The 16,740-nt window shown below is 38.0% G+C and overlaps 1 protein-coding gene across 5 annotated transcripts in view; it reads right to left on the bottom strand.

Annotated features, from left to right (window-relative positions):
* Positions 1-16,740, bottom strand: part of LOC136871621 (RNA-binding protein 1) — a 98,075-nt gene that overhangs the window by 19,473 nt on the left and 61,862 nt on the right. For 2 of the 5 annotated variants that reach the window (XM_067145086.2, XM_067145087.2), the window contains one exon: positions 15,228-15,317. In XM_067145086.2, the coding sequence (XP_067001187.1) occupies positions 15,228-15,317 (90 nt within the window). Of the gene's footprint in view, positions 1-4,304; positions 4,570-15,227; positions 15,318-16,081; positions 16,541-16,740 lie in introns of those variants that run through there. The other 3 variants (XR_010859773.2, XR_010859774.2, XM_067145088.2) reach the window with 3 other exon arrangements.

The raw sequence follows: 16,740 nt of genomic DNA, 5'->3' as shown, positions 1-16,740 counted from the left end.
TTATTTTCAGGTTGGAAAAAAGTTCGCCGAATTGTTGCAAAAAATTATGAATTTTGTTTTAGACTATTTTAATTATTTTGATGTATAAACGCGAGTATTACATGCATCTTAAATTTGTATCAAATACAATTTAGTTATAAATACATTTTTTGAGTAATACAAATACTGGTATTAAATATTCATCGTATAATGGTCGCACCCTACAATTTTTTTTTCGAAAATTTTGGTATAAAAAGTGCGACGATTATGCCGTGAAATACGGTAGTTCTTTTGTATCACCTTTCCGGCCAAGGAATAATATCAGTGCGGCTGTTCCTATCTGTCTCACTGCATATTACAGCATGCATGGGAAAAATTTCTGACGGTGAGTTGTTGAAAGAAAGTTTCTTATTGACGTTTGACACATTATTTGAAAATTTTCCTAACAAACAACTAATAATTAACAGAATTAAAGAATGCCACCCAGCTGAACTGCTGTCAAGGATAGAATATTAAAAATGAGTGAAGAAGTTTCGGAGCAGTTGAAAGCTAATTTGGATAACTCCCACATGTATGAAGAATGTTTTGATGAAAGCATGAATGTGACCTTACAAACAAGGATGGCTGTTTTAATTTCATTATGGAAATGTGATGGAGAAATTAGTTCAATTGTTGAGCGAACAAACTACAACATGGAAAGATAATGAAGCTAATGGAGGAAGTGAAGATTTTTATATCTTCTAATTTTTTAAATTTTTTTTTTTTACAATTTGTTTTACGTGCACCAACACAGATAGGTCTTGTGACGACAATGGGATAGGAGAGGCTTAGGAGTGGGGAAACCACCGTGGCCATAAATGAGGTACAGCCCCACGGAACATGCAATCAAATGTATTTACAAGATATATATAATAAATAAATAAATAAATAAATAAATAAATAAATAAATCAGTAAATGAATAAATATTATGAAACATAATCGGGAATTTAGTAAGGAAGTCGCGGGGGGATTGTATGTTGTAGACATCTTGTAATGGAAATTAAAAAAAAAAGTGGCACAGTCAACAGATGAGAATAATTAACCACAGTTAAAATGACACATTAGTTAGAAAAGGTTCGCCATCCCTGCTCTACAGTATACTTCAATAATCTCCATCTCCAGGTTAGAGGCATAAGTGCATCAAAACACACAACTGGAGAAAAGTTTAAATTTCGTTAGTGGCAGCAAAAGCTTCTCTGACCTAGGTCGGAAATGGAATGAAAATGTTAAACAATGCATTTACTTCATTCAGTAGCTAAGTAGTGTGCACTATTAGGTGCAGTGTTACTTTTAGTATATTGCAGTTTGTAGCTAGGTAAGCAGGCTATATGTAACTTGTACAGGAGGGCAAAATGTGTGTGTTTAGCTGATAATGACAAATATGTCCATCATTATTAGAGTGATGACGAATTGTTTTCATTCAAATCTGTAAATCACGATGTCTCCATGATATTTTTGAAACACAATAGGAGTGTATTTTTTAGTAAATATGGCCAACAGTTTTCACAACTATCCACTGATACCTCGAAAGTGTTAATAAAAAAGTCGAAGAGTGATCAATAATGATAGGTACAGGACAAAAAAAAACCACTTCTGCACGAACTAAGCAACAAATGTAGTCATTCGTATAAAGCAACTGGGCTGCTGAAGTTCATTCTACATCAATGATATCTAGATTGACGCTTTCACAGCCCGTAATTGTAGACATCATAAGTAAGGTCTGGATGTTAAGGAAGTGATTTGACGTCCATAGGCGACTTGCGCGTCGTGATGAAATGATGAAGACTACATACACACCCACCCCAATACCAGAGAAATTAACCGATGATGGTTAAAATTCCCGACTCTGCCGGGAATCGAACCCGGGACCCCTGTGACCAAAGACCAGCGCGCCAACAATTTAGCTATGGAGCCGGGCGGTAACAGTGAGAATTTGCGATGCGGTAACATAGGTATTTTCATGTATATTTAATACGATGGGAATCGGAATTTTGAATTTACGGCGTGCTAAGCAAGAAAATTTCTTAACGAGGTTTCACTGGATTGGTAAGGTATACACGTAACATTAAAAAAGCTTTACAGTCTAACGAACACTAACTGTAACACAACGCAACAAAATAGCTGTAAAGAAGCTACTAAACATTAACCGAGTTGACACTGAAAAGTATGGCTTTCTTTTTAACGAAGCATATGTGCCAGAAAGGAATCAACAAACCCATATACCCATTTATTGGTTTTTGTGGCAGTTCCTAATAAACTTTTTAGCTTTCTATCTCTAATGAACATTAACCAAAAAACCCAACATCAATAAAATTGAAACAAATATTTTCTTGCACGCGACATTTAGTTTTGCGTTCCAAACAAATCCTATTTTAAGAACAGGATTGTATTACTATTGCCAGGCAAACAGGATCACACAGTAAGACACTTTGCTATCAGACTCGAGCATAGCGGGTTCGACCCGGCTTTATCAAATGGGATTTGAAGCTGCTTAAAAATGTGCTCATTTCTCATATAAGGATATTGTTGTTTTATCATTATAGCTGCAATCTTACTACTTTTAACACTAGAACATTCCATACTAGGAGACTGATGTCACGCCAGCAAATCCTTCAGTTCACATTCAACCAGAATATTTTCTCTTCACATATGCAATTCTTTGATCAATTCCTAATAAATTAGGCTGTGTAATTGCTGTAGTTATATATACTGCCTCCTGTGGATTTACAGGCAGTTAATATGGCAGGACAAAATTCAATCATCTTGGCAACTCCATAAACTGCAAAACCGTTTCGATGGATGTGAAACCAATACCATTGTTCTTCCATTGTTGCCATCAGCCACGGGCAGCATAAAATTATTGAAATAAGCTTTATGATATAGTCTGCACAACGGGCTGCAGTATTAATACAACTATGTTAATTACAAGACTAAACAGAACCTCTAAAATTATTTCCCAAATGTATAATATTCCTGTGTATTTATTGCTTAGATTCAGTAGTTCACTGGATTTTCCAAGTTTAAATAAGTGATGTGATCTTTGACATTTTCCTAGTTACTGGGCTCAGTTTTGATAAACCAAATAATATACTAAATAGATATTAAAACCTTTTAAAATCAATCCTTTAATTTCATCCAAAAACTGAAACATGAACAGACTATGGCAAACGTTGAGCCCCACACAGCCAGATCAATTCAGTAAACAATTACACATATTAATTGAAACAAAACAAAAAACCTTCAACAGGCTTGCTCAGTTGGATGCAAAGTATGCAACAAAATCACCGACTGGCTTGGGCAGGAATGGATGTGTCGGGCCCCTCTCTCATTTTCCCTTACCACAACATTTTTTCCCAGTGCTACGACTATTTCAATAACTGTAGTATGATTGGTTGAGAATAACATTTACTACAGCCTTAGTAATAGATATTTCAATAATAACAGAAAATTAAGTGATCTTTTTAAATGTCTGATCAAAGCCTTCCTCTCAACCTGCTTCCCCTTCAACAGAAATCTCGAAATCCCAACTACCCTCATCTTCAACTTACACAAAGTTTCATGAAATTTCACTCCACAGTTTTTCCTGAAATGCTGTAAGAGAACCCTTCAACCAAAACTGGCCTCGCTCAATCAGTAGAATCGTCAAGTATTAAGTAATTATTCAGAAAGTATAGACGATTTATGAGACGGGGAGAGAGATCTAATATGTAGACTAAGTCTACTGTTAACCCACTTTCAATTTGCAGACCCAATGAAAGTGAAAAACCAAGGTTCCAAATGCACGAACTTTTCCGAAGTAAATGTAGTAATGAACTGTTCTGAAATGAAAAGGAAACAAGATAGTTTAAAGAATGTCAGCAATATATAATAAGCCCAAAACAAATTGTGGAAAGTTCTGTCCAACAGTTTACCAGAGAGGTAAAGATTTTTAAATAATCAGTTGTAACTCAAATTTTTTATACAGGTCAACAATTATATGTATCGTAAGACAATAAAAAAAAATTACTGACCAAGATCAATTGCCTTACATTATAAACCGAGTCGTGGACGTTACAGCATTACTAACCTTTCATAAAAGAATGATAAAACTACTTTTAAAAAGATGTATAAGAAATTTTTTCTCTAATTAGAATTACAAATCCATAGGGCTAATAGAAATTGATCCTTAGACCATTCGGAATGTCAGGTGGTGTTTTAAAGCGGAGATGAACTCTCAACTCGGGAAGCATGCAACTGGAAAATTTGTGAAAATGACATGATAATCAGAAAATGACTTATAAAAGTATGGATTTTTAGCTTTATTGCAAGAGATGAGAAGCACATTAACACAATATCAGAGTTTAGACAATAATGAGCTATACTGTATATATAAATAATGGTACGAGTACACAAAAATGTAGATGCGACAGGATGAAACCACACACTCATTTCACATTTTTAAAAGAGAACATCACTGAAAAGACTGATGAATCTTCATGAAGAAAGTGTTATATGCAACTTTCTAGTAGACACACAACATGATTACTTTTCCAGGTACATTCTCGATTCATCTGAAAAGAAAATTCGAAACATCTAGTTACCCCTATTAATATAACTCAGAATACGCAACGCTAGCAGCCATAACAGATAAATACTCCAACAGTAAAAGCACTTATTCAAACGTGCAAGCAGAGAGGTTGAAATAATAGGCAACTGCTCCAAGATATTCCGCAGATCGAAACTGTATATTCCGAAGATCTTCTTTTGTCATATCTATGAAATACAACCCATTTGCTTTTCCCAAAAACTAACAATCACAATTTCATTCCCAGCATGATTTTTATGCATTCACAAATGTTAATTCTGAAAATACATGGCTTGTTAAAAAGTTTCCTTCCCTTCCTGCTCATAAATTGTTCCTTCTAAAGATGTCAATACCGAATTCCAAGATTGAATGGTTGTTCTAAATATCTTCATTCTTTGGTGACAAGTACCGTATAATCCTGAATACAACCGTAACTTTTTTTACAGAAATGTTGCTCCTTAAATTTGGGTGCGGGTCATATTTAAGTTTTTCGCATTGTGGTCTCCTAATACATTGTTCTGAAGACGGGTCAACAGCAGTTTCATGGCACACAACTTGGCAACGGCTAAAACCTCACTCCACCACTAACTTCCGTGGTACCAGAACCACATGGTGTGCGGCAGTAGTTTAATACTTAGTGTTCTGTGTGAAGAAGCACATGAATTCAAAAAAGCGTTTGCAGTTATTTACTTTAAGTGAGAAAAAAGTTGTAACAGAAGTTGAAACCATAGGAAATCGTGCCACTGGCAGTAAATATGATATTGATAAATCATGTATTCGTGATTGAAGGAATAAGGAAATCTTATTAAAAAGTAACATTGATTGTAGAGCTTTCCGAGATCAAAGTGCACTTTCCTGAAAGACATGAACTAGGTTAGGGTGCACTGACTGAAATGTGTTAACTAAAATCATTAAGAGAACACAAAGGAACTTAAAAAGGAGGGTTTCAGTGCAAGCCGTGGGTGTGCAAGGTACTTTTATCGAAGAAACAGATTGTGTATGCGAAGACACATCTATTCAAGTCTCCCTCCTGCCCACAAAGAAAAGATGCCGGCCTTTGATCACCACATTATTAGTTTGTGGAAGCACAATTTTTATTTCCTTTCTCAACCTGGAAATGCTCGCCAGACACAAGTCTATTTTGTAATGCCACTACACAATACCATACCTGCCAACAAAAACAAAAATCAATTGGTATATTATAACTCTTAATGTCTCAAACCCGACTGCTGCTATACGAGCCTACAAGGCTGAAAAATACACATCTCTATTCTCTCACACGCAGTGCGTGAGATAATCGGTCTCTGATAAGCCTTCCGAAAATAGTATGAACTTATGTGTGAATCATTCATGCACTTAGACACCATTACTTAGCAAATGCAGAGATTAATACATTGCATCACGTTCCCGCAATGCTATTTTTATCAAGTAATAAATTAAAATTCGCCAGAATTGTCTCCAAATGGCTCCTAAACTCCCTAGAAAAGTCACTAATCGCTATTTCTTAAATTCTGTCACTAAATTACTAAAATATATTCCAAATCTAGCGACTAGTCTTGACAATCGACTACACTGATGTAAACGAATACGAACACAGCAGGTGAGAACAAGAGATTGACAATCGATATACGCGTCACAATGTACAGGTTTCAATAACTATCGCACATTCTCACGCATTTCTCGTATTAAGAAACGTCGATATTTCAATGAGCGAAGTACTTCCGGCCACTGGCATACATAGCTGAAATGGCAGGATTTGAAAAGAAACGAGTTCACCAAAAAATAAGCTAAAATCGGAAGAAATAATAGAACAATCGGGAGTCTGGAAAAACCCAAAAATTGGTAGTCTCCTGCCTAAATCGGGGAAGTTGGCAGGTATGCAATATGGTTTTCATCAAGGGTTTTAAAAGCGTTACTATCAGAACAGGTAAAGAAAAGCAATGCTGTACGGCAATATTATGCATGTTAGCTGATGGAACCAAACTTCCTCCGTATGTGGTTCTGAAAAGAAACACTTCTGAAAGAAAATTTGGCTGGATGGACAGTGAGATAATTGAGGACTGGGTGAAGTGTGTTTGGCAATGTCACCCAGGAGCTTTATTACAGAACAGGAGCCTGCTTGTGCTAGACAGTGAACACAGGCATACTACCGACGCTATAAAATAGTTTACAAGTAAAGGAAAAACTGATCTGGCAATAATTCCAGGAAGGCTCACCTCTATGCTACAGCCACTAAATGTTTGCGTGAACCGACCTTTCCGAGCTGCATTGAAACAGCTCTACACCAGATGGATGGCATCTGCCAGCAATCATGCACCAAAATCAACGGGACGAGTGAAACTTTTATGCAAATAAAGACTGCATGGGATCGCATCTTCAACTTGGCAAGGATAAGTTTTGAGAAATATGGAAACTCAAGTTCTATGGATGGTAGTGAGGACCACTATGCATGGGAAGGTAACGTGATCTAAGTTCCGATAGTGGAAGTTCTGATGATGTTGAATCGTGACCTATTTGTAGATTGAACTCTTTTCTCATCGTGGTGTTCTTAATGTTTGTATTGCTTGTAAAGTGTTTTAAATTAACTATTTTGTGACACTTGCAGAAATTTTTTTAAAAATTGGTAAGTAAACATGTGATTTACTTTTTCTCCAAATTTTGTCGTTAGGAATTCAGATGTGCAGGTCTTATTCAGAGGTGGGTGGTATTCAGGATTATACGGTATATTGAAAGTTAAGAAAATCTAACCAACTTGAAAATATCCTACAGGATGTCTTATCAATATACAGTATAAGCCAGCTTGTTAAGAACCAGTAATTACGATACCAATAAAATTATGTATTATTTCAGATTGAGGGCATAGAATGTGTACTACGTAATGAATGATTTTCTGGTAATCAAGCAAGATTAAGGCCACTCGAGACAATCCTATTTACAGTTACTACATGTAAGGAACTCAGCTGGATGCAGCAGGAAAGATCAAGTTTTAACTTCAATGCTGGAAAGAATACCTTTACGACTGGGTTGTGCCAGTATGCGTACACATCTGCCCCCAATCCAGTAACTCTTATATGCAATATATTTTCACCAGAGTACTATAAGAGAACAAACCACTGTGCAAATACATATCAAGGAAATGATGCATGAAAATACGATAGGAGCACATGCCAAGGATAAACATCTCTTCCTATTCGAGTATCATGTTCATCCTTGTATCAAACTTTTACGAACTTTGTTTAATATTGAGTTCCACAGTCAAATACAACCAATAATTCTTCCCCTTCATTCTGCCAATGCTGGTATAAATGGGAGATAAATCACCATTGTTGAAACAAATTACATTAATTTCCAGAAAGAGGTGGGTTGGGTGGAACAAGAAAAGGAGCATACAAGAGCACAAACCTGAGAACACAGAAGCACAGAACAATCTTCATGCACTAAAATCTTAGGGTAGCATTTCTCCTTGTCAATCCCAGTTTTTCCAGAGTACCTTAAAGTCATTCTGCCAAGATATTTCTTCTGATCACTTCAGTATACTGAATACCACATTTACTCACAAATTAGACCCCCCTTTATTAGACTTTCATGGCTTTTTGAGAACAAGGAACATATTTAAAACGTAAGATCTGCCTTGCCCAACAATTTGTCAAAATATGAAAATTCCACTTGCAAGCAAAGTATTTCACAGCACTATAACAGCGCACACAACCAAAAAGAAACTGAAAGAGGCAAATGAAAGTGCTTGCCTTGCCATAATTCATGTGATATGGCTCCACTAAACGTATTGCAAGCAGCACAAAAAAAGTTGAATCTACAAAACAAGTCGAATCTGTGAGCAAAAAGATGCACTTTTCAATTTTTGTTACTAAAATCAAGGGAATCTCTTTTATGGGAGGAAGATTCAACAGCAAAACAACCACCATCTCAAATGTGAAATAATCTTCAACATGAATAGCAATATACACTATGCGATCAAAAGTATCCGGACACCCGGATGAACATGACGTAGAAGTTTATGGCGCCCTCCATCGGTAATGCTGGAATTCAATATGGTGTTGGCCCACCCTTAGCCTTGATGACAGCTTCCACTCTCGCAGGCATACGTTCAATCTGGTGCTGGAAGGTTGCTTGGGGAATGGCAGCCCGTTCTTCACGGAGCGCTGCACTGAGGAGAGGTAGCGATGTCGGTCAGTGAGGCCTGGCACGAAGCCTGCGTTCCAAAACATCCCAAAAGTGTTCTATAGGATTCAGATCGGGACTCTGTGCAGGCCAGTCCATTACAGGGATGTTATTGTCGTTCAACCGCTCCGACACAGGTCGTGCATTATGAGCAGGTGCTGGATCGTGTTGAAAGATGCAATCGCCATCCCCGAAGTGCTCTTCAACAGTGGGAAACAAGAAGGTGCTTAAAACATAAATGTAGGCCTGTGCTGTGATAGTGCCACACAAAACAAGGGGTGCAAGCCCCATTAAAAGCACGACCACACAATAACACCACTGCCTCCGAATTTTACTGCTGGCACTACACACGCTGGCAGATGACGTTCACTGGGCATTCACCATACCCACACCCTGCCATCGGATCGCCACATTGTGTACCGTGATTCGTCACTCCACACAACGTTTTCCCACTGTTCAATCGTACAATGTTTACGCTCCTTACACCAAGCGAGGCGCCGTCTGGCACTGACCTGCGTGATGTGTAGCTTATGGGCAGCCACTCGACCATGAAATCCAAGTTTTCTCACCTCCCGCCGAACTGTCATAGTACCTGGAGTGGATCCTAATGCAGTTTGGAATTCCCGTGTGATGGTCTGGATAGATGCCTGCCTATTACACTTGATGACCCTCTTCAACTGTCGGCGGTCTCTGTCAGTCAACAGACGTAGGCCTGTACGCTTTCATGTTGCACGTGTCCCTTCACGTTTCCACTTCACTATCACATCAGAAACAGTGGACTTAGGGATATTTAGGAGTGTGGAAATCTCGCATACCGACTTCTGACACAAGTGACACCCAATCACCTGACCACGTTCGAAGTCCATGAGTTCCGCGGAGCACCCCATTCTGCTTTCTCACGATGTCGAATTACTACTGAGGTCGCCGCTATGGAGTACCTGGCAGTAGGTGGCAGCACAATGCACCTAAGATGAAAAACGTATATTTGGGGGTGTCCGGATACTTTTGATCACACAGTGTAAGCAAACGACTAGCGACTACAAATGTTGTACGGATAGTCTCCCTACACTACAAATGAATCCGTGATCAATCCAACTAACAACAACGAACACTACCTATGTAGCCATTATGCAACAGAAAGACAGATGGTATACAGTGTAACGCAACTTAAAACTGGAAATACAAGTATAGCAGTAATTACTGGTAAAACTAAATATTACTAACTTGCTGTTTAAGTCTTAACATTCAGAATTATTCCTATTAACTGAATAAACATTGTTTGTCAACATAACAGCTTTACTTTTTGCAGCAGTAAAAACTGGAAGGATAAAAATATAGAGAAATGTCTAATATGCAAGTAATTACAGTAATGTGAAATATATCACAACTACAATAAAGAGATATCTATATTGTTCTTTATAGTGAAGTACTGCCCATATAAATGTGTAGATATATAGGTTCTTCTGCCATTTTGACTTCCCATGACACTTCATTTTTGTGTGTCTGCTTCAACTGTTCACAGCAAACCAATTTCAATTTTTAGACTGCAAATTTCAACTTACCTCTCATTCTCTTCCTGCAAAAGGGGAACTAATGCAACTGTTTTACTCTTTCACATTCCCAAATAACTTAATGAAAACATTAACATATAAGAAAACATTCTCCCCCCCCATTCAAAAGTAAAAATATTTCTATCTGGGGAGAAAATGAAGCAGAAGCATAGGAGAAACTAAGTCTCTGGAATGGCAAGTTTAAAGGATATGGACTGATCTGTAAAACAAAAACTGTTGAAATGACTACCAACAGGAAAGGCACAGATTCAAACATTTTTCTGGAGGGAACTCTGTTACAGTCTGTTTCTAACTTCAAAAACCTTGGAAGTATTATTTCAAAAGATAACACAGTAAACCAAGAAATACTTGATAGGACTCAGAAAGCTTCTCAATTTCATTTTCAAGTGAGAAATCTACTCTGAGATGATAAAACACCACAGAAAGCAAAACTGACTGTTTTATACCTCCTCTGGTTATCCGTATGAACCACCTATCTCCAGAGAGAGGTAGTGAGGTACCGATGCCAGTGCGCCTATTGGTGCTCCTCTGTCGGTCTGTTACGATTGTTTTCAGGTTATAAATTTTAATTGTATAAGTTATTTGTGTACGATCACTATATGTATTAGTGACTTGTAATTTGTGTGCGAGTTTTACCAGAGTCGAAGGTATTTTGTTTGTGGTGGCTACTTCATTCCAACTCTCACATATAAACATGTACCCTGCATAACAAGGCAAATAGTAAAATCCAAACAGAAAAATTCATCAGAACAATGAACCAGAAGACCAGGAGCCTGTTCCACGAACCAAATTTGCAACTTTTCACTTTGCACTTTTCAGTTCAGATTTTGTTCCACCATCACTTCTGCTTTAGCTTGCAAAGTGAAAAATGAGGAAACTTTTCACATTTCAATCCTGTTATGTTCCACCATTGGTACAATGCAAAGAGCAAAGAAATGATGTGAAAAGTTTCATAAATCTTGCAAAAAGATTATTCCCTTTTCATCTGTTAATTAACAAGTATGTACACTAGTTTCTCGGTGTAGAATTTGGTTTAGTGATATAAACATGTTATGACGGGAGCTTTTGTTATCAAGTGAGGACAGGGATGAAGAATCCAACAAGAGAACGTACAAAGACAGGATTTTTTTCATAACCTCACTTCGACGGAATTTCGCGAGTGTTTTCGTATTATCGGTCATTTATTGAAACATGCAACAAAAAGAAGTCAAACCCTTTCTGAAAAAGAACGAATTCTTATATGCTTACATTGGTTAGGAAATGGTGCCCAGCTGCACGGTGTAGCAGCAATGCTTGGGACATCAAAATCAATATTTGCAAAACTTACCAAAGTCGTAGATGTTATAGTGAATCTGATATTTCCTTACATAGTACGTTGGCCTGATATTCCACATTTAATATAGTGACGGAAATTCTAATGAGGGGTGAATTTCCTTCTGTGTGGATGCGTTGATGGTACTTTTGCTGATATTGATGCTTGTCATCATTTGAGAGGTTATTCTTAAAGTTGCCAAAAAGGATGTCCCGTTTCTTCTTGACAACTTTTAGCACACCCAGTTTCTTGTAATCATCTTTCTTCCCCATTATTAAAACTTCAAAACTACCGGTACCACAATTATACTGTCAAGTTCACCGCAAAAAAATGAAGCATTAAAATCACAGGGTATTATAGTTTGCCCACGGAATAAACTTGATCAAATCACTCATTTGCGAAGACTTTTCACTTACATGTTACAAATTTCATATTTGGTCCGTACTGAAATGTACGTCAATTTAAGATATAGCTAAAATAGCTTGAACCTAATAAATTTTAGTAATATCTTAAATTGACTTCACTGTGCGAAGAAATTGAAAAGTAAAACCTAGATCATGGTGGAACACAAAGACTTTGCACTTTGCAAGAATTGAAAAGTGCAAAGTTTGTTCGTGGAACAGGCCCCAGGAAGGACAAGATTAGAAATGAAGCAAACACAAAGGAGGCTGGCATCAAAATACCTGTTACCGAGCTTTTAGGAAGATACAGGCTATAATGGTTTGGACATTTTATGGGGTGGACAGAACAAGAACAGCAAGGAATTACTTTGACAGAGAAGTGAAAGGGGAGAGGCCAGTTGGGAGGCCAAGGAATCAATGGATAGAGACAGTGAAGTCGGAGATCAGCACGAGGAATGCCAAGCGGGAGGACATAGAGGAACAGAAACTATACTTTGACAGGAAGAAGTGGTGAGCGCTTGTACACTAACCCCAGGAAACTGGAGCTGGAAAATGATGTATAGAATATACAGGTGGGTTATAATTAACTTTCACTACCTGACAGGGCCCCATTGTAGGACAATGAAAGTTTGTGGAAATATCTGAAAGGATACGCAGAAGACAAATAACAAATAAACAATTGAAAGAAACATTTTAACTTCCACATGAGAGGGTAACATTTGTTAATTGAATGCTATGTTTACGTTCCAAGTTACAAACGTTGCTCAATGCGACTATCTGCATCCACAACAGCCTAGACCGCAAAGGTCATTCCTCTACTGCCGCCCGAAACTTCTCATCTTCAACCTCCAACGCGTGTCAGAGTCCTGTTAATAAACCCTGTCCTTCAGCCCAAAAGCAAATGGTTTCAAACCTGGTGATCTTGGTGGCCAAGCAGTCTGGAACGATCGGCCAATTATCTAGTCTTCTCCAAATGTGTTACAGAGCAACCGAGTGACCTCACAAGCAATGTGAGGTGGAGTTCCATCGTGCATCAAAACAGTTGAGTCCAAAGTGCCTATCTCCCGTACAGCAGGGATCAGATGTTGACGAAACAGATCACAATAACATGTTCCATTAATGCTGCATGTCCTTGATGTTCACGAGTTCCTCAAAGAAAAATGGACCAGTTATGAACTGTGCCCCGGAGCCATGCCATACAGCGACACGTTCACTATGTAGGGGAACTTCACGAACATTCGCTGGCCGTGATGATCACCAAATGCTACAATTGTGAGTGTTCTCTGCCCCAGTGAGCATAAAGTGTGCTTCATCACTCCAGAAAATCTTCCATGGCCAGATGTCAACTTGAACCCTTGCAAGAAACGTAGCAAAGTCCACGCAAATACCTGCATCAGTAGGTGAGTAGGGTGAAGTCTGTACAGATACCATTTCACAATTGTTCGCAGCACGGTGGACCACGGAATGTTCAGCTGTCATGACACAGCTCATGCATTGCTTGCAGATCACAAGTGCGTCCAGCATTCGCAGCATCTCCCAGGAACAACTGCCAAATCGCTAGTTCTGAATCGTGCTCTTTAACCCTGGTGCAGAAAGAGGACCTCCCCACATTCCCTTAATGCGCCAATACTCGCGAAGACCAGCAGCACTATTGCTGTTGTTTTGATGAAACAGCTTTACGAGTAAAGCCCTGCTCAACTTGTCCAGACCCATGTTTACTGTCTGCAACGGCAATGCATACTGACAGTTTGTGTTTTTCTACGTCACCGCACCAGTACTGATGCCGAACAGCAAGTCATGACACTAACAATACTAACAACGCAAATCCTGCAGTGCACAGTCTAAAGATCGTTCCTATAAAGTTGGGTGCCCACACGGTAGATAGTTTTCACTCTACACTGGCTCAAGTGGCAAAAGTTTAATTATAACCACCCCGTATTAAGTATACGTAAAAAAGTTATACTGTCTCTAGTATGCACTAAATGAATGAATCAGGCATTTTTACTGCTAGTTTCTAGTACTGTTAACTCCCACTGAAAGTTTCTACAGACATACAACACACAGGCACACTCACATGCATACTCCATGCAAATTACTTGAACAAATATATACAATTGCATTGTTATGGGAGAAAAGTAAACCACAAGTCATGTATTATTACACCAGAAATAAATTATTCCAACCTAAAGGAAAAAACATCATACTTCACAACAAAGCCAATATTCACCCAATGGGAAAAAGAAAAAAAAATATCTTCAAACGTTTCTTGTAAATATATTCCAAAAATCCAAGGTCATCTTGAGTATGAGGGTGTCATTCCCGTTTACATTCCACCAACTGACTTTACAGCCTTTGAGATACCAGAATTTTGTATTGCAGGAATTGTTGTAGGTTCCAGTATCTACTGAAACGGGGCTGTCATATTTGAACACCTTTAAATACCACGGGCTAACACTCATCACGGAGTCTAATCACGCCGTACTAGTGAAACAAGACGTGCAAGAAAAGCAAAAACTGCTGCAATAAAATGTTGCAGAGACAAAAGTATTAGAGTTGTGCCTTCACAGCCCATTTCCCTCCACCAATTCAGGAAACCAATTTATGTTCACGTAAAGCTTACGTTATATAAAAACACATATCTTCTTTCTGTAACCTCCAATCTTATTAATAGATTGCATAAAATAACTATTAAGTTGTGCTGCAAATTCTTAGCTTGAAACCACTGCTGATTCAGCACTACATTTTTCCCTTAACCTACCCTAGAAGTTCATGCACAAAGGTGTAACTGACCAATTTCTCATCATCATGTATGTACAGTTACAACAAAGTGAATAAAAAGCTTCATTCAGAGCAGATGAAGTCAATTTTTTATGTACTTAGCAACTAACAGATTTCCTAGAATGAGGAAAAAATAGTGATATGTTTAGTATAATGGATTTTTTAAGAATGAAATACAGTACACACCAATTACATTTCAACGTACTTTTGCAGTCCAAACGTAATTACAATTCTGGCCCCAATGTAGAATTTTGGTTTAAGAGGTACTACATTACTAATCTCCAGGTACAGTAGAATAACTATGAGAATCAACCAACCAACAGTCACTTTCTTACTACACAAAGCTTGAGGGGCTAAACAGCCAACACAACTTCCATAGCAACAAACCAGGCATGATACATACCGCCTTTCCCTGGAATCCGAACGAGAGCGTCTTGGAGATCGGCTCCTAGACCTTGATCTGCTGTGAGAGCGCCGTCGTGGAGAGCGTGACCTATAAAGAAAGAAGTGGTGTCTAAAAATAATCACAACAGAAAATAATCTTCGGCAGCAGCCATAGCAGCACCTCTTCCAATAATGCGGACAGAAAATCCAGCCTGTGAACTAGAACACCTGTTCCACATTTATAATAAAAACTAACTTTAAAATTTACCCGAACACTAATCAAAAAGCGCAAAGAGGTAAATGTTAAAACTCCAAGCTCTACACAAATGTATTACCTAATCCTTTACGAGTTACAAAGAAATAATTCAAATGTTTTAAAGAAAATGAACAATATATAACCGACCCAAAACAAAAGATTAACCAGAAAAGCTAAGTTCTAAACAGTTATTTTAAGAATGGAATAATATTTAAAAGAAAATTTTAAAGCATTAAAAAATAGAAAAGTAAAACTGGAACTTGATGGTGTAACCATGCAATCTCACTACTTCTTTGCAACTCTCCAAGAAGGAGAAAGGACCTAAATTTAAATTAACTCCCTACTTTCTGCAAAAATGTGTGTTAACTAATTTATAAATTGAACCCAATATTTTCCCATCCTATAATTGATCCATATAAAGGATTAAAACATAAAAGGGAAGTAAGAACACCCAACTTTACTGGAGCATTGATAGAGTTAAAAAACAAGTAAGTAAATAATCAATCCTCCAAACTGGGCACATTACTATCCCTTTGTTTTGAACCTTCATATACAATTTATTCCTACGATTCTCAATTCACCACTGAATAGGTTTCAAAAATGTTCATTTAACTAACTTTAATTTATGAGTAGAATACCAGACTGTAGTTGGGCGGGCGAACGCGTTGACATGAAGACAGAAGAGAATGGCAGGGCAGACGAGTTGGATGAGAGCTGCATTTGTTGTGCCAGCCGATGGCAAGTGATGGTGGAATGTTGTGTTGAGGGTTGGACGGGCCGGGCTGATGCATCCCAGCCAGCGCTGGTTGGGCAGGTTACCGATGGATTGGTGGTAGTGGTGATGGTGGAAGGTTGTTGGTTTTTTATAACCGGTGTTTACACAGCAGCACACTTATTTTTTGAGCCTAATTAGCTGAGAAGGGTAGTAGCACGCGGAACCCGTTGCGTTGCGATGAGTAGCACCAAGTATTCATATGGGAAGTTGTTGGGTTGTTCCCCAGTCATGTTGGTAGCAAAAACATGATGATCAGGTGTCTGGAACCAGAGGTGGTAGATCGGTAGGAGAAGAATAAGCCCTGAAAATTGTGTCAATATAATCAAACACTCCTCACCACCTCTTGTCCAGACTTTGCATTCCTAACTACACTTGGTTGGCATTCACGCAAACAACCAAGTATACATAAACATTGTATGCTGAATAAAAGTATTTATTAATATGTACATTGAAACCTTGACAAAACTATGAACATGCATAATAAAGTTAGGAAATAACATC

This window comes from Anabrus simplex, chromosome 4 (assembly GCF_040414725.1).
Source record: "Anabrus simplex isolate iqAnaSimp1 chromosome 4, ASM4041472v1, whole genome shotgun sequence".
Taxonomy (NCBI): domain Eukaryota; kingdom Metazoa; phylum Arthropoda; class Insecta; order Orthoptera; family Tettigoniidae; genus Anabrus; species Anabrus simplex.
The sequence above is the reverse complement of the archived record's forward strand: the minus strand, read 5'-3'. Positions and strand labels throughout refer to the sequence as shown.